Source organism: Conger conger, chromosome 7, assembly GCF_963514075.1.
Source record: "Conger conger chromosome 7, fConCon1.1, whole genome shotgun sequence".
NCBI classification, from domain to species: Eukaryota; Metazoa; Chordata; class Actinopteri; order Anguilliformes; family Congridae; genus Conger; species Conger conger.
This window is the reverse complement of record NC_083766.1, coordinates 22,304,859-22,326,409: the sequence shown is the minus strand read 5'-3', so window position 1 is coordinate 22,326,409 and position 21,551 is coordinate 22,304,859. Positions and strand designations below refer to the sequence as shown.

Sequence of the window (21,551 nt, the reverse complement as noted above, 5' to 3'; positions counted from 1 at the left end):
TCCCTGCATAGTCTAATCAACTGTAAGTTGCTTTGGATGAAAGCACCAACTAAAGAATGACTTTAATCTACTTAAACTGAACTGCTCCGGTATAAATGTGTGTACAATAATGAAATCTGTATATATATTTTTTTAACCACATGCTTGCTATTTGGGAGTTTAGACCTGGTGTTTGCCCTTCTGTCACTCTGTCTGTCTTTGTGACAATCGTTTGGCAAAAGTGCTATACAAAATAAAATTGAATAAAGTGTAAATGTAAATACAGAAGAGTTGTACAAGGTCTGGTGTAGTCTGGTGTGAAGTGTTGAGAAGTGCAAACCTCAAAATAATGGCATCGAAAAGAAAGGCATAACTAAAGAGTGCAAAATGACACGGTACATATCAAAGTGTATCACATTCAGTTTTCATTGATCACATTAGTTTTACATTCATCATCATCAATCTACAAGGATTCACATCTGAATAAGATATAAGAATTATTATTGTAAAGGCAATTTTGATTTTCATTCGGAAGTGAACCGGATATCTATAGAATGTCATGATTTTTAGAAGATGGAATGCAATATTAACAAAGATTATGAAAATAAATATTACTACATGCAAAAAAAACACATCATACAATTTTGATTCAAGCAAGGCTGGAAAAATAAGTTACACCTCTTTTCCTAAAAAATAAAAGTCATAAATAATCTGAAACATAACAATATAATATGTTTGAACTTGAAGGTATGTCTTACTGTACTCATTTGAATAAAAGGTGAAAAAAACTTCAATCTGAGGAGGATATTAAAATCCATCAAAGATACAAATTTTTGGGACATATACTGACAGTCCTTTCTCTGTGTCTGGATGCACCAATCAGGCCAAAGCACATGGTGTTGGCAGTAATTTTCACAAGGTCAAAGGTCGCATAGAAGTCTAACCTTCGGGCACAAAATGGTGGACGCCAATCCTCATACGTTTTATAGTAGTTACAAACTTTTGCTTTGTTAAAATGGAAAGAACGCAACCCTTCCAAGGTTCCCATACATTCCCCTTTCATATTCCCTAATATTTCCCTTCAAAGTTCCCCTTAAGCGTTCCCAAAAGCTGCATTCCCGTTCCGTGTTTATGCAGCCTGGGGTCTTTCTTTGGCTTTAAGGAGCCGGGTGCATCTGGGAGCTGTCATACCGGAAAATTTAAACTCCCATTGCCCTGACAAAATGGCAGCGTTTCGGTCCCCGCTGTAGTAAATATTGCACAGTAGTAATCACTTGAATATACGGAGTAAACATGAGCGATGGGCTGTCTCTGGCTCAGCATGGGGCTGGAAGCAGACTTGTGTTGGAGGCACAGTGTGGAGATTTTATACTGCATAGTTCACTTTTCTTCACCTACTCCCGATGAATGAGTTTCCCACAATACTACATAATGAACTGCTGGATGTGCCAGTAGTGTGGAAATTGGTCTTCTGAGTGTTGTGCTACAAACATAGGCCTCTCTCTCTCTCTTTCTCTCTTTCTTTCTCTCACTCACACACACATGCATATGATTGCACTAAAATATAAAGGCCTCTTGGTATCTCCTCTTCAACAGCTTGCAGTTTTCCTTCCGGAAGTTACTCCACAGTCACGGATTTGGCAAGGTTTCTGGGGCAGTCCACCTGCAGTCCCCAAAAGAAATAAATCATATGAATTAAAGGCACATTAATTTCAGTGAGAACATTATGTAAAATAATACAGCATACAGTATACGGCAGTGTCCCATAATGCACTGGAACATGCCATATCCTAAAGTGCTACCCAACTCCTCGTACTGCGGGTCTACAGGCATTTGCTTCTACTGTGCACTACACCACCTGATTCCACAAACTATTTCACCTGCTTGGTTCAGATAATAAGCTAATTAATGAAATCAGGTGCTGTTATGCAGGGTTAAAGAAAATACCTGCTTGAGTAGCAATGTCAAAAAGTAAGGTAACAGACACCATACAACAGTGTAATGCAGTGCAGTGTAACATACGTCGAATCCCCGCAGCACGGCCAGGTGGAAGGACATGAGCTGTAGGGGGATGACGCTCAGGATGCCCTGCAGACAGTCGACCGTCTCCGGCAGCTCGATGGTCTTATGGGCGTTCCCCAGGGCCTCCGCGTCGTCCTGGCTGCAGAGGATTATGGGCCTTCCCTGGAGGAGTGAGAGAAGGATCATGTACGATCAGCCTGGTCCCTGTCATGGTACACTAAAACTCTCCCCTGTTCACTCCAGAGCCATGTCAGCTCTCACAGGGTTCCGTGGTTAACCCTTTGAAGTGTAGGTTTTTTTGGAATGTTCTGGACCTCAATTGCTCTCATTTACTAGTGGTGATTGTCACATCAGCATGAGAACGAGCGAGAGAAGGGGCATGTATAATATGTGTGTGTGTGTGTGTGTGTGTCTGTGTGTGTGGGTGTGTATGCGTGTGTGGGTGTGTATGTGTGTGTGGGTGTGTATGCGTGTGTGGGTGTGTATGTGTGTGTGGGTGTGTATGCGTGTGTGTGCGTGTCTGTGTGTGTGGGTGTGTATGCGTGTGTGGGTGTGTATGTGTGTGTGGGTGTGTATGTGTGTGTGGGTGTGTATGCGTGTGTGGGTGTGTATGCGTGTGTGGGTGTGTATGCGTGTGTGGGTGTGTATGTGTGTGTGGGTGTGTATGTGTGTGTGCTTGTGCATGTGTCTCACCTGTCTGGCGGTGACCTGCTGCAGGGCGTTCTGGCACTTGGTGTAGCAGGCATCTCTCATGATCACCATGATGACGGGCATGTGCTTGTCGATCAGCGCCAGGGGGCCGTGCTTCAACTCCCCCGCCAGGATCCCCTCAGAGTGCATGTAGGTAATCTCTTTTATCTTCTGCTCGGAAAGAGTCAGAGACCAATCAGCAACCAGCCCGAGGAGCCAGTGTCTAATCAACAATCAGCCCAACTGTCCATTAAAACAAGTGACGTCACACCAACCAGATCTGGGTCAAATACGTAATTGTTTTGGATTCAAATACTTTTCTATCCTTTACTGAGCTTTTTTGGTGTATTGCCACCAAATACTCTCAAAAAGTGCAAATCCTGCCTTCTGGTTGACTCACTTGCACCACAATATCAATTGAGCATAGGAAAGTATTTGAATCCAAAGCTATTACGTATTTGCCCCATGTCTGACAGACACACAGACACATAAATTCAGGGAGGCCTATAATTACATACACGGATGGAGACAGATGAACAGACAGACTGAATCGATCAACAAGCCATGCGTTCTTCCACCCATGATTTCACAGCTGATTTCACTAATTAGTTCTACCTCCTGGCTGAAGAATTGTGCTAATTAGCAAATCCATTACATTACAGTTATTTAGCTTTTATACAAAGGAACTTACTACCTGGAGCAATGTGGGGCTAAGGGCCTTGCTCAAGGGCCCAACAGCTGATCAGTGGCTACACAGTGGCTACACTGGGGCTTCAACCACCAGCCACCAACCACCAACCTTCAAGGTCCCAGTCAAGCACCTTAGCCACAAGGCTATAAGCTGCCCCAGGTGATTACAGGTGCAATTCAGGTGATTAGAACAAAATACTGGGGAGGACCTTTACTTTCTGAACCAGGATTTCCCACCTCTGCTTCTCAATAAATTAATTATAGGCCAGTCCAGTTGATTGACCAAACACCAGAAGAAAGTGGGACTCACCAGTGCCCCCTCCAGGCAGGTGGCGTAGTTGTAGCCACGGCCCATGACCAGGAGGGACCTCTGCTGGTAGAGCTCGTCCGCAATGCCCTTGATCACCTCGTCCAGTGACAGAACCTTCTTAATCATCTCTGTGGGAAAGAGGGAAATATGTAGTAATATTTTCACTTTTGACCATTCACAGGGAATTCACAGATACAATTGTTGCAATAATCATTTTATTGGAGCAATTTAATTATTTTCAATAAAATAAAACAAAAATAACTCTCTAGCTGCACGCTACTTTTGAATTGCACATGAATCTTGGCAAACTTTATTGTGAACACTTTTCTGTTTCCCTGGGGGGTATAATTGGAGTGACGCACATGTGACATCCGGGTGTTATTCATCACCATGGAGACAGATACAGAATGATCAGAAGAAATGTTTGTGGACTTTCATGAGTCAGGAGAGGGTTACAAAGCCAGGAAATTAAAAATGAAAATAACTTTTCATGATTCGGTCAAAGATTAAAACCAGCGGCATTAAAACCAGAAGAGTGTTATACCTGTCTGGTAAAGGACAGAAGTGCATCTTACCCCACTGCAAAAGAAAAAAAATTGCATCTTGAGGTCACAGCATCTCCAATTCTACCATCAGACACCAGGTGCTTGCCCTGAGACACGCTTGGGGTTCATGGCGCAGTGTAGGGACACGTTTGGGGGTATGGAGAGGGGAATTTAGGAGAAGGTAAGAGAGGAGAGGAGAACTGGTCTGACCTGGCAGGGTGCGGAGGCCGTTGATGATCTCCAGCCTCCTCTTCTGCAGGGAGATCCTGTCCTCACTCATCATCAGCCCGAACATGGTGAGGGCCACAAACTGACTGGTGTAGGCCTGAGGATACAGTACAACCGTCAGGACAAAGACACACACACACACACACGCTTGCGCACACACACACACACACACACACACACACACATACCGGATCATCAGACACCTAGCACTACAATCAAATGGGCTCACAGTTAACTGGGTAAAGGTGTGAAACAACATGGCCGCCTTCCACAAAGCAGGATTATTCAGTTAGCTGGGTAACTGTAAAACGTGTTTTACTCAGTGTACTTATCCAGCTAATTCAGTAACCCTGCTTTGTTGAACCGGGCCCAGAGCGGTAGGTTGTGGGTTCAGTGCCTGGTGTGTTGCGTACCTTGGTGCTGGCCACCCCAATCTCAGGGCCGGCGTTGATGTGGACGCCGCAGTCTGTCTCCCGGGAGATGGAGCTGCCCACTGTGTTGGTCACGCCCACAGTCAGAGCACCACGGTCCCTACAGTACCTCAACGCCATCAGCGTGTCTGCCGTCTCACCTGGGGGAGGAGCCTGTTACTATAGCAACACCAAGATAAAGGTACATCCCAACACATTTCCCTAATGTACCCTGAAGGGTACAATACTGTTCTTTTGGGTAGAAATACAGTACCTTTTACAAACAAGAAAAGTTACAAAGATTATTAACTATAAACAGGAAACGTGCACGTTTCAGAAGTGTTCACAACTGCTAACCCCCCACCCCTACCTCCTCACACCCCACTGTAACGCTGTAGCCTTAACACTTTATTCTTGTAAGTTGTATTTTTATTCTGTTTTATTCCTATGTTATTGTGTTTGATTATTGTTTATTGACAGAGATACATACGGGAACAAATATCACTGACATGTATGTCATGTCGATGTGATCAGTAAAACATGATTGATTGATTGACTGATGTAAAATGGACCAAAAACAAAATGGCCACAGTGTGCTGAAACACTGCTACTCGCTTTCACAGTCTGCGGTCATCCCTCTCGTACCGGATTGGCTGATGAAGAAGCAGACATCGTCCCTGAAGACGGGCGTGATGCGGTCCAGGAAGTCGCTGGCCAGTTCCACCATGACGGGCAGCTCCGTCAGCTCCTCCAGGATCTGCCTGGTCTGGAGGGGGGAGCGGGGCAGTTAGCGTTAGCGTCTCTATCGTTCAGCACTGTCAGCTCCTCCAGGATCTGCCTGGTTTGGAGGGGGGAGCGGGGCAGTTAGCGTTAGCGTCTCTATCGTTCAGCACGGTCAGCTCCTCCAGGATCTGCCTGGTCTGGAGGGGGGAGCGGGGTGGTTAGCGTTAGCGTCTCTATCGTTCAGCACTGTCAGCTCCTCCAGGATCTGCCTGGTCTGGAGGGGGGAGCGGGGCGGTTAGTGTTAGCGTTAGCGTCTCTATCATTCAGCACTGTCAGCTCCTCCAGGATCTGCCTGGTTTGGAGGGGGGAGCGGGGCAGTTAGCGTTAGCGTCTCTATCATTCAGCACTGTCAGTGTCACCTCCTCCAGGATCTGCCTGGTCTGGAGGGGGGGAGCGGGGTGGTTAGCGTTAGCGTCTCTATCGTTCAGCACTGTCAGCTCCTCCAGGATCTGCCTGGTCTGGAGGGGGGAGCAGGGCGGTTAGCGTTAGCGTCTCTATAGTTCAGCACTGTCAGCTCCTCCAGGATCTGCCTGGTCTGGAGGGGGGAGAGGGGCGGTTAGCGTTACCATTAGCGTTAGCATCCCAGGCGTCTCTATCGTTCATCACTGTCAGAATCACCATTATACAGCTGGACTGCATGGCGAGGGAGATATTATTCATATCGCTGATGATTTATATGCTGTATGAAAATTACTGTGATTTTTCATACCATACCAAGTCTGGTCAGAAGGACGATAAAACATCATTTTACACCATGGAACACTGCTGGTACTCTTGAGCGGGTGTTTTTGGGACAGAATGTCATCCTTCAGTTGGCCTGTCCCTGTCAGTCAGTGAAAGTAGGTTCACCTCTCCCACACATAGGCTGTTCAGTCAATGTCAACAGTCATTTACAAACACGCACACACACACACACCCTACCACTCGCTTACCGCCACAGCCGCGTGATAGCTGGTCCCACAGCCAATCATAATGAGGCGTCGGCATCGTTTGATCTCCTTCAGATGGTCCTTCAGCCCGCCCAGAACCACTGGAGACACACACAAGACCAGACATGTCAGGGGAGACCTTATGTCCAGAATGTTCTACCAAAACGTCTGTGCTTTCCGGAATGGGTCTATAGTCCATTATGTGGGGACAGCCTTTACCCTAGTGGCTTGACTGGGACCTGGAAGCCCCAGTGTAGCTACAAAGAAGAAGGCCCTTAACCCTACACTGCTCCAGGGGCGATTGGCCCCTTCTTAGTCTAATCGTGTGCCGGTGAATGCAGATATCTACAGTATCTCTTCCCCTCAGTCTCTGCAATTCTTCCACCTAGAATCGTATCATTAGTCTGGATGTCATTTCCTGGGAATGGCTGTGAAGTAAAGTGCTGGGTGCGATCATACCTGTGTTGGTGTCGAAGCAGATCCGACCCCTCATGGTGTTGAAGACCGACTCCGGCTGCTCGAAGATCTCCTTCTGCATGAAGGCCTTGAAGTTTCCTGCAACAGGAGTGAAGTGGGAGCAAATGTCAAAGGTGAAGCGTGCTCAGTGTGTACGGGTTTGCATATTCACACGCCTCAACACTTTGTGGCTTTATGCAAATTGGGGTTTCAGGAAGTACCATGCACTGCATGGGTTTGAGTAGCTTAAAAGAATATGGTGATTTGTCCAACGGGAAGTGAAATTAAAGGCTTTAGCAGAAGCTCTTTGTAGCCATGACTGACTAGAGCGAGACGAGAAGATGGCTTTAATTCAATATACCAAAATGGTGCATATCAAGTTGAGGCAGTGTCAAATTCTCTGTAGATAACTGGCTTTGTGGAAGATAATACACACTGGACAAGAGCTGCTGCTAAGTGAATATGCAACATGACCACACGAGCAGGAGCGGAGGGGATGCAGGAGCGAAGCGCTGAGTGGTGATTGGTGCACCTTTGACCTCTGACCTTTCATGATCTGCTGCAGCTCCATCTGCAGGGTCTGGATGGCGCGGACGGGGTCCTCCCCGGCGCAGCGGCTGGCCCGGTGGAGCGACAGCTTGCCCTCCGCCACTGCCGCGATGTCATCATCCTCCAGGTAGATCACCTTGTTGGTGTGCTCGATGATGGCGCTGTGAGGAAGAGGGTGAGGTCAGAGGTCACCGTGTCGCTCCAGAGCAGACCAACATGCCCCCCGCACTTCACAGTCCGGGTCACTTCTGCACTCTCAGAGATAAGCGTCTGACAGACAAATGCCTGTCGCTGGGGCAGTGACTATAGGTGCATAAAACTGTACCCTAGCCAGAAATATATAACTCATTTGTACCTTTTGCACTTGGGAAGTGTACTCATTTGTGCCCAAAGAGAACATTACTGTACTTTCAAGGTACATTTTGGAAATTAGATTAGATTAGATTCAACTTTATTGTCATTGTCTTCTAAGGCAATGAAATGTATCCTTTGCATTTGACCCATCCTAGTTACTTAGGAGCAGAGGCCAGTGCTTTGGTCAAGGGCAATGGCAGGAGTGCACCAATAAACCTAACCCGCATGTCTTTGGACATCCTTGTAGAAAATTACATTAATGACATTAATTAATTTATATTATCAAGTGACATACAGTTGATTAGACTAAGCAGGAGACAATCCTCCCCTGGAGCAATGCAGGGCTAAGGGCCTTGCTCAAGGGCCCAATGGCTGTGTGGATCTTATTCTGGCTAGACTGCGGATTGAACCACCAACCTTGCGGGTCCATGTCATGTACCTTAACTACTATAGAACAAAAATTTACCTCCACTGTCGCCTTAGTTCCTGCCTAGGAAAGGGGTACTGTGGAGCCTGTAATTCTCAGGGTTATGAGAGTAATAAACTGCTCTTTCCCTGAATGAATGTTGGGAACCATTTGAATGTTGGCCAGTGAAACCTCTTCTCACAGGAAAAAAAACACAGGGAAATTCTGTACTTATATGGTCAAATTATTCACAAATATAAAAGTATATATGGATTATGAAATTAAACAGCGCCATTTTGAAAGTTCCCATTTTTTGTACGGTCCTCACTTTCAACATTCAAATCCAGAACAAATCCCACTGGCCAAAACAAACATTCCCACCGCACTAAACATCTTCAATAAAAAAAGAAGTAACTGGTACTTTTTTGCATCTTGTTTTTACACATCTGTTAACTGTCTCTGTTGCCTTGCCAAGTGGTTTTGTTTGTATTTTATCCTTTTATCTCGAGCCTGTGTTTTATGTTGGCCAGTGTCCTGTGTGCTTTTATGAGCCTTTATCAAAGGCATAGTTCTCTCATTTCGTGTCATGGAAAATAAGGTTATCTGAATAGTGTCAGATAAACCCCCGGCTGAGTGGGTGAGAGGGATGGTAAAGTCAGGAGATATGCTGCCCTGCTCAGAAAAACAGCTCAAGCTAGGTTTTGAAACAGCTGGTAGCTGGTCATTTCAAGCTGGTCCCAGCTGGATTTTATACCAGGCTGAAAACTGTCTGCTCTCACATACACCAAATACACTAGCTCTCATTGCAGATATGCTGACTAGCATACCGCAGTGTTAACATATTCATAATACAGGATGCCAGGAGTATTTCACAGTCACACTTTAGAGGAGATGAATTAAGGAAGGCACAGTTTGTTCTGTGCTATTTTGAAATTTAAACCGTAGAGAAGGATTCTGGCCTGCAGAGGGCCCTAGAGAGGGTATGAAGACGGGGCAATGAGGTTTTAGGTCAGTGTGTCTCAGAAACCAGACCAGCCTTCCCCCTCCCCCCAGTGGGGCTGCGTCATATTTAGGTTACAAAAATGTTTTTTCAGTTTCTAGAGCAGGGGGGCTTCAGCACCAAACAGGCAGTGATTGTGCTCTTTCCTGGAGAAATGCCCAGAAATGTTGGGAAACATCTGAATTTTGGCCAGATGTCTTCTCAGAGAAAAAAAAAACAAAACTGGAGAGTTGCAAGCAAAATCATTACATTAAATTACATTATTGGCATTTGGCAGACGCTCTTATCCAGAGCGACGTACAACAAAGTGCATACCCATAACCAGGGATAAGTGCGCTGAAAGACCCTAGAGGGAAGTACAGCTATGTCTTCTGTCTTAACCTGGTCATAAATTAAATGTACAATGAAAGTTTATTCAGATTAGGAAGATGGATGGTGCCATTTTTGAAGCACTTCCCAATCACACTGGAGTGCTGTCAGGTGATGCCTCTAAAAAAGGTTTCGTACTCTTTAAAATGCATTTAAAAATGTAACATACAAGAAATCTGTTCAGAATCTCAGAGAACAGCTTCTTCTGACACTAAGTGCAGGGAAGGAGTCTGACCAGCAGAGGGTGCCAGACAGGGCACTCCACTCTGACATGCAGTAATGGGTCTGTTTATCTGCCTCTATTACTCAATGGTTCAAAGCTCTTTCCGTTTCACTTGTGCCTACACATACATATTTCTCTCCCCCGTGTTTCAGCAGAAGATAAAGGCCTGGGTTGAAACAGCATTTGTCCTTCCGATTGTGCCGTTAAAATCACAAACACAGTTTAACAGTTTAGCTTAAAATGCAGATAGACAGCATCTCCATAAAATATGAGCTAAATCTTCCATTCACTCGCATGTCGAATTTCAGGATAAACGGGGATGTAATCCAGGCCGGCAGTTTTACGAAGTCAGTTCAACCGCATCTCCGTGGAAACGCGGGTCCCTCAGAACCCCCCCTAAAACAGCACCCCGGAGCCCACCTGGCATCGGAGGCGAAGTAGTACTCCACGGCTTTTCCCGCACTGACGGAGTGCAGGGCCGAGGTGCTGTCCACTCTGTTCCGGAAGTTTTTCTCCTCCACTCCGTCGTTGTACTGACCTGCGGAGACGAACGCATGGACGCGGGTCAACTTTCTCACTCTGCAGTTCATTTGACCGCAGGACGACCACCAGCCTCAACGCACATCACTGACTAAAGACGCAGAAATAACTGCTGAATAAACACAGGGACTACAGCCACCTTAGTAAACTAATACAAAATATAAATTATTTTATTTAATTTTTTAAGGGAGGCATTATATGTATTTACAATGTTTGTTAGATTTCTATTTAGTAGGAAACCCTTAAATAAAACAATACCATGAATCTTCCTATTAATAATGAAGGCATTAAGGTGTTTTTAATGGATTAGTTGTTTTTTTTGCGTGCACAAATTAATGAACCATTAAGGGGACCTTGGTTTCCTTTTAAAGGGTCCTTAATGTAAATTGAGGGGGCTGATATGGTTTCAAAAATAATGTATAATTAATAATAACAACGTATAGTCATTTTAAGGGATTTGTATTTTATAGTGATTGTACAGCCTTAATTAGAGCTCACCTGTGCTGGACCCTGGCCAGACAGAAAACGGCTGGCTTTCACCTCAACACAGGCAACATTCAGATGATTAAAAAGACCAATGAAATGCTTTTCCCCTGTAACATTCTTCCTGAAAGACTTTTCCCTTAACACGGACTGACATTTATAGCAGCGCACTACCGGGGTTAAGGGTTGCGTGTGTATTGTTCCTTCCTTGCTGTTTGTATACGCGGAGCCGTCGGTCTGTTTATTTACTTTGGTTAATACAGCAGATGGCCAAGAGCAATGAATTGTAAATCGGGAGATTTAAATATGAAGCGTGACAGGGTGGCACTTCTGCTTGCTTTCACTGTGAACGCTCATGTTCCTCTCAGGTCTAGCGGCGGTGTTTGCCGTGGACTTTAAACTGTTGAAACAGGGCCCAGGAATCACTAGTGATGACCTGACAGTTACTCTTGCACAACCCAGTGAGAAGAGGCGAGCCCATACAGAGCAGTAAACTTAGAGAAGTTCGGATCAGCGGATCATGTATGTTTTAGGATTATCCACACCTCACTCCATCATTAATATCAGACAGACTTTGCTCAGGGCCATGGCAGGACTGTAAATCCTGACCTAATCTGACATCCGCGGCTGTTTTTCATTTAAGGGTTCCAGTGTCTGTCTTGAGCTTTCTGATCAACAAGACGTGAATAACTCACGAGTTTGAATAACAAGGAATATTACGTGCTTTCCTTACTTTCAAACCTAAAAGCGAGTACTTCCAATGACTAATGGTGTGCGTGTTTGATTGAGACCTATTTTTTCACTTTTTCACTGTTCTATAATCAGAAATGAGTAGTACATGATGAATTTATTGAGAACAAGATCATTCATAAAAGGGCATGGCACTGTAATTAAGTCAAACTGATGGTATCCATAATTAATGTGTCATACATTCATGTTATGGCTTAATTAACTGTTATCAGTGGATGCTTTTAGATTCATTCTATGTGTTACTGGAATCTGGAATGAGTAAGCAAGTGAAACTCGATTGATGCACGTAGTGTTGCCAATGGAGAGGGGTCAAAGTTCATGAAGAACTGGGAGAAGACACAAACAGATCAGATGGATGGACACCAGAGGGAGAGAGAGGAGGAGTGTTTTCACAGGACACAGGAGAGAGAATATGTCTTTGGCAGACTCACCGTTGTTGTACAGGATGGGGATTTGCTCTGTGGACAGCTCATATTTGCTTCTTACACCAATCAGCAGAGGACTCCCTCTTCTGATGAACAGGGAATGAGAAAGAGAAGAGTTAACACTAAAAAAGCCTCTCCGATACTTCTTTGTGCGTGTGTGAGTGCGTGTATGTCTGTCTGTGTGTGTGTGTGTGTACTTGCGTGTGTGTGTGTGTGTGTTCAAGGCTTCTTTTTAAAGCCCAAGGGTGCATTTAACTTTGCAGTGTGTGTGTGTGCATGTGTCTGCCTGTGTGTCTGTTTATCGGTGTGTGTGTGCGTGCGTGTGTGTGTCTGCGTGTCGGTGTGTTCAAGGCCTCTTTTTAACGCCCAAGAGTGCATTTAACTTTGCAGTGTGTGTGTGTGTGCGTGTGCGTGCATGTGTGTGCCTGTGTGTCTGTTTGTCGGTGTGTTCAAGGCTTCTTTTTAACGCCCAAGGGTGCATTTAACTTCACAGACAGGAGACTCAGCATTCCAGAGTGTACATCTCAATAATATAATACAACAAGACAATGCAAAGATATCACAGGAAAGCTTGTTCGAATGTGTGTGTGTGTGTGTGTGTGTGTGTGTGTGTGTGTGTGTGAATGAAACACAGATTTGCCGCTTTCCAAGCCAGGACTAAACAGATGACCGCAAAGCCCAAAGCCTGCCCTGAAACTGTGGGCTGGCCACATCCCCAAACCCACACCCTGTCTGCATCACCCTCCTGTGCGCTGGGCAGGGTCCTGGCAGGGTTTTACCCATTACACACCAAAATGTGGAGCATTGCAAAACACTGTACACACACTTGTGGGTACTCTGCGAAGAACACACCCACACATCCAGACAAAGACACACAGACACACACACACACACACACACCCAGATAAATGCTTACACACACACGCACATGCACACATACACGCACACGTACACACCCACACATACACACCCACACCCTCTCACTCTTTGCTGCTGACTCTTTCCTAAACCTCCGCTGTCAGGAGAAAGGAATACCCAACAGCACTGACTGATTGACAGCGAGCAGAGGAAAAAAAACACAAGCACACGGAGTGACATGGAATATCGAGCATAACCGCACAGCACAATCCCAAACCGGGACAGATTTATGTCCGGTCCTGTCTCCCGTAATTATTCATCCCGTTCTGTTTATTGCTCTTTTTCGGAAACGGAACAGGCAGCCCGAGACAGCTCGCATCACTCTGATAAATCTGCCAGGGTTCATGCCTTCAGCTAATCGGCAAAATAATCAGGCCAGGTCTGAGGTAGCGTGAAGGCCCGTTTGTCTAGCGCCCCCCGGGGGTTGAGCGAGAGCCTGACACCCCTGCTGCACACAAGGGTCTGGATGCCGGTCTCCCCTCAGCCTTCTGTGCAGTGTTACAGGCCGTCCAGTGAAGTGTTGTGCTATGAGTCATTTCCCCTGCCCCGTTTGCTGATAATAACTCATCTTTAGTGTGGCGGCGCCCGGGCCCTGCGCAGGGAGCGAGGCCTCTGACTGCAGCCCCAGTTCTCGCTCCGTGACCCTGAATGAGTCGTCCCTGGAGGACCCCCCCCCCCCGGAGGACCCACCCCGGAGCTGGAGCTCCAGCCAGCGAATCGCACGCCTCTGACAGGGGGGAATGAGGTCAGTCTGACCCCAGGAGGAGACCTCCACATGTGGGCACATGGAGCTTAGCCGCTGCCAAACCACCTCCAGCCAGAGAAAAGTCACTAACGTGAAAAGAGTAGATGGAAAAAGATTCGATTTGGTTTTTTACTGACCTGGTGGCCACGGCTTCACCCGGGTAGTGGACGCTTTTGAAAACGAGTGCGAAGGCCCCCTCCTGCAGGAAACAAACACCAGGATCGAGTCAATATTCACAGAAGAGGAAGAGTCAATATTCACAGAAGAGGAAGAGTTAATATTGAAATACGAAGAGTCAATATCCAAAGAGGAAGAAGAGTCAATATTCAAATAAGAAGAGTCAATATTCAAAGAAGAAGGGTCAATATTCAAAGAAGAAGATTCAATATCATAGAAGAAGATTCAATATTCAAACAAGAAGACTCAATAATCAAAGAAGAAGTTTAAATATTCAATGAAGAAAAGTGAAAGGGAGTGAGAGTGAAGGCAAAAAAAAAAAAGACAATACACAATGCTAAAACTGAGCGATCCATTTTTAGTGTCTTGCCCCCAATTTTTCCTTTAACTTCCCCCCACCCAGCACACACACACACACGCACACACACACACACACACACACACACACACACTCCCGGAATCAGCGGGTCGCGGTGTAGACTGGGGGGGGGGGGGGGGGGTGTGCAGAACTGAGTCCTCCATAGGAAGTGAGAGGTACCCGTCCTGACTAAATTATCTTTCAGAGCACAATGTGGCGGTGTGTAAACCAAAACAGCCAGGAGTGGTTAGCCCGGCTGTTTCCGATTAACGGCTTGCTCAACCTTCTGCCAAGACTTGAGGTTTCTCGGAGGGGGGGATTCACATTTTGTGCTTTCTGGGGGTGTAGCTGAGGATTATGTGACAGAATTGTTTCCAAAGACAACATTTAGGAAAGATGACGAAGGAGGCAGCAGAACAAAACAGTGATGCTACGCTACGGTACGCTACGCTACCACGGCCCTCTCCCAGCTAGGCTACGACATCTGAGAGAGTGTTGGGGCGGTTGCCAGAGCAACTGTTTTTAAGTTTGTGCAACGCTAACAGGGGGGCAGAATGATGTCACCTGGGGCCAGTGTGTCGGTTCAGTACAGGGGACAACTCCCTAGTCCCGCACTTCTCCGAATATACGACTGGACCTAAGTGGGGAGTCAGTGGCTCTGGCCCTACTCAATCACAAAGCCACAGTGTTCTTTCAATTTTCCTCAGTTTATCCGTTAACTTATATTTTGTTATTGTCAAATGTTCTACAGAGCCTATTGTCTACACTACAACTGGTAACACTTTACAATAAGGTCACATAAATTGGCATTAACTAATGTAGTTATAAACACAAATTAATGATTTACAAATGTAAAGTAATGTATTAGTTACATGAATATTTATAGATTAGCAGATGATAGGATAAACATAAAATTAGTTAAGCATTAACAGACACGTTAACTGGTTCTCATTCCACTATGAACTGCCATGAACTAATGGAATAGTTAACATGTGTTCATGATGTATAAATACATAAACAAAGCTGAACAGCTTAACGTTTCCGTAGTTTGATAATTAACAACTACATTAGTTCATGCCCATTCATGTAACCTTATTGTAAAGTGTTACCCTACAACAACTTGTGCATATTTTACATTAAAATATTACGAAAAATCCTTTCTGCCTCAAATGAACAGCTAACAACAGTAGGCTCTGGAGCAATTATCCACAATACAACTTGTGTTTCTTTTACATTAGTTCAAATACTGCTCAATCATTCTACTTCGAATTAGCGGCTAACACCAGTGAGGGCCGGAGAAAGATTCAGGTGGCCTAGTCATAAAGATTGAATTCCAGAGCAAGATTAGGGGCTCTTTTAGAGAAGCCACATTTCCTCTGCCTCCATTGGCTGTGAGCCAGCCACGTCTGCCAGGTCTGTGAATAACATCTGTGTCACTCCGTATAATGATCTTAAAGCCGTTTTTAAATCCAGTTTCGCGTTAAAACTAATGGGATTTCTGTCCTGATCTCATTTCAACATCTCGTCTTAATTGCAGACCCATCATAAGGTTGAGATTTGCCTCAGTTTGGAGGACTGTTTTTCCCACAGTGGAGAAACCCCCACCCTTCCCCTGCATATCTGCTGCGGGATCCCACCCATTTCTGATACTCACCAGCTGCTGGATGACCCTCTCCACCAGGGTGGAGAAGGAGACGTAATCGTTCTCCCGGTTGTCGTACACGTACTTGATCAGCTTGGGAATGACCTCAGTGTCTGTCTCCGACTCAAACTCGTATCCTTTGGAATTCTGCAGGGGAACGATGACGTCATTGGCCATGTCAGAGAACAAGACAACCCTTTCCCAATCAAACTCGGAGCAGACGTCCGACCGTCCAGAAAAAACATCTACAAGGTCTACAAAAGGACAGTTCTAGTTTTTAACTATTGTTTCCCTCAAAACCCTGAGGCAACAGTGCATGTTATGTGCGGTTGTATTGTCCCTTAAGCCCCAATCCTTCTGTCATTTCAGCTATATTCCGTAAGACAGGTCCCAGCTGTCATTTATAGAGCTATGGCACAATGCTGTGTCACATTTATAATCCCTCAGGAATAGTTGCATAGGGTTGGGGCAGTCTATAGCCCAGTGGCTAAAGTGCCTGAATGGGACCTGGAAGGGTAGTGGTTCAAGCCCCAGTGTAGCCACAAGAAGATCAGTGAAGCTGTTGGGCCCTTGAGCAAGTCCCCACATTGCTCCAAGGTGCCCCCTACTTGGTCTAATCAACAAGCTTTGGATAGAATGTGTCAGCTAAATAACTGTAATTTAATGCTTACAGTCCAGTTTGAGGGCCAGAGTATCTCCCCATAGATCCCCATGTACTGAGTCCTTGCATAACTTCTATACAAAGTTATGGGGCCACTCAGAGTGGAATGACCGGTATCACATGGGGACACACACAGGAAAAGCCCATCAGACGTTAGCGGAGTATTAGATCCTTACCAGATACTTCCGTAGTTCTTTGTAGTTGGTAATAATCCCATTGTGGATCACAACAAATTCTGCGGGGGGAAAAAAATGAATAATACAGAATAAATAAAGGCTGGAATCAGATTTCTGAATCCAGAGGACAACATCTGGGCTGGGTTCCTGTTTGGCTGGATTCCGTTCCAAACGCATACTACACGAGTGAGATCCTGTTTCAAATTGCTAAGTTCACTGTGACATTGTAATCCCTATTGGATGTCACACCACAAATATTTTTCAAAGAGCCTGTTCCACACCCAGCAACTAGCCCACCGACTGATGCAGTCAAGCAGCTGTAATTCCGGTTTGTTTGCATTGTTGCCTTCATCAAATCATAGGGTATGATCTGGAGAACCCTATTTTAGGTGCGTGTGTGTGTATGAAACTAGAAACAAGGAGCAGACAGTGATTGGGAGATGATTATAAAATCGTCAGTCTACCCCACAACCCACTGATTCCAGGAGTATGTGTGTGCGTGTGTGTGCAGGAAACTAGACACAAAGAGTAGACAGTGAATCCCCAGTCTACACCACAACCCACTGATTCCAGGAGTGTGTGTGTGTCTGTGTGTGTGTGTGTGTGTGTATGTGCGTGCGTGTAAGAGAGACTCACCATTGTTCTTGTCAGAGTGGTGAGGGAGTGTGTGTGTGTGTGTGTGTGAGAGAGAGAGAGAGAGAGAGGGACTCACCGTTGTTCTTGTCAGAGCGGTGAGGGAGGCTGTGTGTGTGTGTGTGTGTGTGTAAGAGGGACTCACCGTTGTTCTTGTCAGAGCGGTGAGGGTGTGTGTGTCTGTGTGTGTGTGTGTGTGTGTGTGTGTGTGTGGGTGTGTGTGTGTGTGTGAGAGAGAGAGAGAGAGAGAGAGAGAGAGAGACTCACCGTTGTTCTTGTCAGAGCGGTGAGGGTGGGAGTTCACGGCGCTGGGCTCTCCGTGAGTGGCCCAGCGGGTATGGGCGATGCCAAAGTGAGTGTCCAGCTCAGCATCCAGGCTCAACGAGTCTTTCTCTGCTCACACAAAAGGCCAATAAACACATTTAACCCATTCAGTCCCCAGAGTGCCATACAGCGCTCAAACGTAACTACCGTAAAATCCCAAGAGTGCCCTACGACACTCTCGACCTTATACCTTTTCAACCAATCAAAATAACTGCTCTACTATTGTTTTTAGCCCCTATTAAAACCATACTAAATGTTCTCAACTTTCTCAATTTTCTCAACCAAAGCCAAAACCCCTTGGGATTTGGGCGGAACCGCTTCATGTTGGGCTTGGAGCATTAACGGGCGATATTCTGCACCATACACGGGCACACTACTGAGAGGAGGTTAGCACTCAGTTCAGTCTCCTCAGGCATCCCTAATCACACACCGATATCAATGCTCATACACTCTCAGAAAGGATGCATCAACACACTTTCTGCATTGCTTTCAGCACATTTTGTGTCAAAGTTACTACTTTTTTGTCACAATTTAAGGGAGACTTTTAACACAGAGTGTGTTGAAAGTAGCACAAAGTGTGTTGTCCTTTACTAGGCACTGGGGTAGAAAAACACAGAGCGTTAAAAATGACATAATGTGTGTTGTTTTTTAAGATAGGCACTGAGAGTGTACACTGAACACTACACTATATTATGGGAGTGGGTGCTGGAGAGGGAGGTGGTGTACTCTTGTTTCACCAACTCACTGTGGAGTTCTTCATCCAGGGCCTTTACCTTCCCCCTCTTCTTAATCAGGCAGATGTTGCTGTCGTCATCCTTTGTGTCTTTAACTGGGGCATCAACTGCAATGCCTGAACAAAATTAAACAACAAACCGCAATTATACTCTGTGGATCGTCAACTGCAGTGGCATTATCGTGACTCAAATATTTAATCAGTAGTCCAATTAGATATCTTATTTTGTGGTGCAAGCAAGCTGATCTAAGATCTGCTGTTCAGGGTCAGGATGTTGCTTCATTCTACACATTAAACCAGAGGTTGATCTGCTCTACCACTCTCCGCTTGTCCTTCAGAAGCGACGGCCTTTGGCCGGAATTTTGAATAGATTAAAGAAGTTACACTTAATATGAAATAGCCACTTTTCTATCTAGAAAAATGAAAATCAGCTGTCCCTGTTGTGGTAGGCTACATGCCTACACTTACCTTTACTCACTAGAGTACTCTACATCTATAACATCTGTTAAATATCCGGGCAAAATAAGAAACAAAGAAAAGTGGAATGTTACATCTTCCTCTTTACAGGTTCTTGTCTTCTCATCAGACCAGCCATCTGGTCCTTCTTCTAGCTGGCTCCCAGGTGGCTAACCGACTTACAAATAAAAACGTCTCAATGAACTGACGCCAAGACGAAAGGAGAGAGGGCCGATAAATCGCCATGTTTATAGTTTACCTGCAGAATCATATCCCCTGTACTCGAGCCGCTGAAGACCGTTCACCAGCGTCTCAAATATCTCCCGCCTTGTCCTTGGTACGCGGTAATTCAGATACGCGAAAATTCCTGCGTGCAAAGAGGGAGAGGGGTAACATTTACAAGTTCACTATGCTTTCTATCTCTCTCTCACTCACTCACTCACTCACTGACACACACACACACACACACACACACACACCTGAGACCACATTATGTAGGCCAATATGACAACCCATCATATGTTTCAGTGTCTGCGTCCAGCTGTTTTGTTACAAACACATTCAGCTGAGAATTCCAAAGAGTTTTTTCACCCCCGTGTGCACGTGGTGGCAACCAAACCCTTCCCTTTAAACAACTATTATTCCGTTATGACGGCATGGTTCGAAATGGAAGGTCTCTGGCAAATTGGATATTATTTTTTCCTCAGATTTTTTTTCTCCAGATACGGTCGATTTAGACGAGTGCTAGCCTGAAACAAATTTGTCTGGCAGTTGAGGGCAAACCTCCCCATATGTCGGATGTTCCACAACAGGCTACAGTACCAACAAGCAGCTGGATTCTGGGAAAATAATCATACATTCACGGTGGCTCCAGATGCTGCTCGTTTGGCCTCCCTCGCACGGGATATACACGAATTAAGCCGCGCCTTAATTTGGTCTTCTTCATGCTCCACACCGTGGATCATTCGCGCATTAGTGTCAGTCCATCCCACATTTAAACCTAATTCACTCTGTCAGATAAGTAAGCAGAGGGTCTACTGCCTGCATTAATCTGTGATTCAGCCAGTAACATAAACGCAGAATTGCATTAAACTGATATTACAAACCATTTATCTGATACACAACTTGCATATCCTACAATGACGTTTTTTCACAGTAAATGGCATCTCGTCCACATGGCAAATCGGTAGGCTATATTCCTTGGAACAGCGGAGAGATGCAAATGTAATTGTCAATGGATACATGCCAACGTGATCGAATATAATTTTAAAGGTAGTCATACATGTCTTCGATTGACTCGGAAATGTATAGAAATATGGCTAGCACCGAAGATTTGCTTTAGAGCGTACATGCGAATTTAAATGTTGTTTCGAGACGAACTAGCCTGCTGACGAGAAAAACCCCTGTGAAATAGCCAGTTGCTCTTCACTATTTTAAGTCTGCAAAAGAGTGTGACACGTAGGTACATTCACCGTACAATGAATCTGCGGATGCCACCTGAATAATAGTAAGTTACCGCCTCAGTTTGCAACACGAGCTACAGCTGTGCATGCGAAAGTAACGAAGTAGGCAAAGCCGGAATAAATCTTGCCAAATCATATTTGCCTAGATAGCATGCAAATACCAAGCTATGCTATTTCAAACATGCCAAAGTCTACTTCATAAGAAACTCCAAATCCAAACAACATTTAAAAAACATATAATGTACAGTAAATACATGTAAACGCATTCCAAATCTTGCTTTGTGCCTTACCACACATATTTCTGACAGTCTTGGAGGTCTAGATTTTCTCGTGTAGTGTGTATGATAGAAGTTTCCTCCCTTAGCGATCCTTTTAGATCCGAAATGAGCTAGTTACTATACTCTGTCAACTTATTTAAAGCCCGTTTCACAAAACTACTGCTCCACCCCCCCATATCCAAGGCAACGACTGATCCACCCACTTTACGTCCTGTGACCACAGTCGTTCTGTACAATTCGTACAACCAAAACCATTAACGTGCGAAACAATATAGTCTGTATAAACCATGTCTAGTTCATATTTGCAACTTTGCAATAAATGACACAGAATAAGTTCCAAGCTGGTTAATGCTGGTGTATTGCTGGTTCAAGCTTAGTTCTGGCTTTAGCTTCATGCTGGTCAAGCTGATGATGAGAACACAGGTCGGCCAGTTCAGTCAGACTGGTGATGACCATGCTGGTAGGCAAGCTTGGTTAGGCTTCACCCTGTAGTTTCCTAAACTAATCTATGCTATGATTTTTCCGGAGGGATTATAATAACTAAAATATTATTATCATTATTGTTACTACAGTATTGTAGGGCAGCTCAGTGGTTCAGTAGATAGCGGTGACATGGCTCAGGCAGTAAGAGCAGTCGTCTGGCAGTCGGAGGGTTGTCGGTTCGATCCCCCGTGGCTGAGTCGAAGTGTCCCTGAGCAAGACACCTAACCCTCAAATGCTCCTGACGAGCTGGTCGGTGCCTTGTATGGCAGCCAATCGCCATTGGTGTGTGAGTGTGTGAGTGTGTGAGTGTGTGTATGAATGGGTGAATGAGAAGCATCAATTGTACAGTGCTTTGGATAAAGG

General features: G+C 45.3%; 1 protein-coding gene across 1 annotated transcript; it reads right to left on the bottom strand.

Moving 5' to 3' along the window:
- Positions 1-381: 381 nt before the first annotated feature.
- Positions 382-20,831, bottom strand: LOC133132603 (glutamine--fructose-6-phosphate aminotransferase [isomerizing] 2-like). The gene is made up of 19 exons (XM_061248121.1): positions 20,718-20,831; positions 19,224-19,331; positions 18,521-18,625; positions 17,719-17,844; positions 16,819-16,877; positions 15,994-16,128; positions 13,942-14,003; positions 12,148-12,227; positions 10,364-10,481; positions 7,589-7,752; positions 7,046-7,141; positions 6,590-6,687; positions 5,520-5,640; positions 4,878-5,035; positions 4,447-4,561; positions 3,692-3,819; positions 2,695-2,862; positions 2,002-2,163; positions 382-1,642 (listed from the first exon to the last, which is right to left on the bottom strand). The coding sequence occupies exons 1-19, from the start codon at positions 20,722-20,724 to the stop codon at positions 1,598-1,600; spliced, it is 2,055 nt and encodes a 684-aa protein (XP_061104105.1). The 5' UTR covers positions 20,725-20,831; the 3' UTR covers positions 382-1,597.
- Positions 20,832-21,551: the final 720 nt, after the last annotated feature.

Excerpts from the sequence above, each read along its gene's own strand:
- LOC133132603 (XM_061248121.1), bottom strand. Across the intron at positions 7,753-10,363 it reads TACTTCGCCTCCGATGCCAG|CGCCATCATCGAGCACACCA; the intron begins GTGGGCTCCGGG and ends TCTTCCTCACAG. Across the intron at positions 1,643-2,001 it reads CCGTGCTGCGGGGATTCGAC|GTGGACTGCCCCAGAAACCT; the intron begins GTATGTTACACT and ends TGGGGACTGCAG.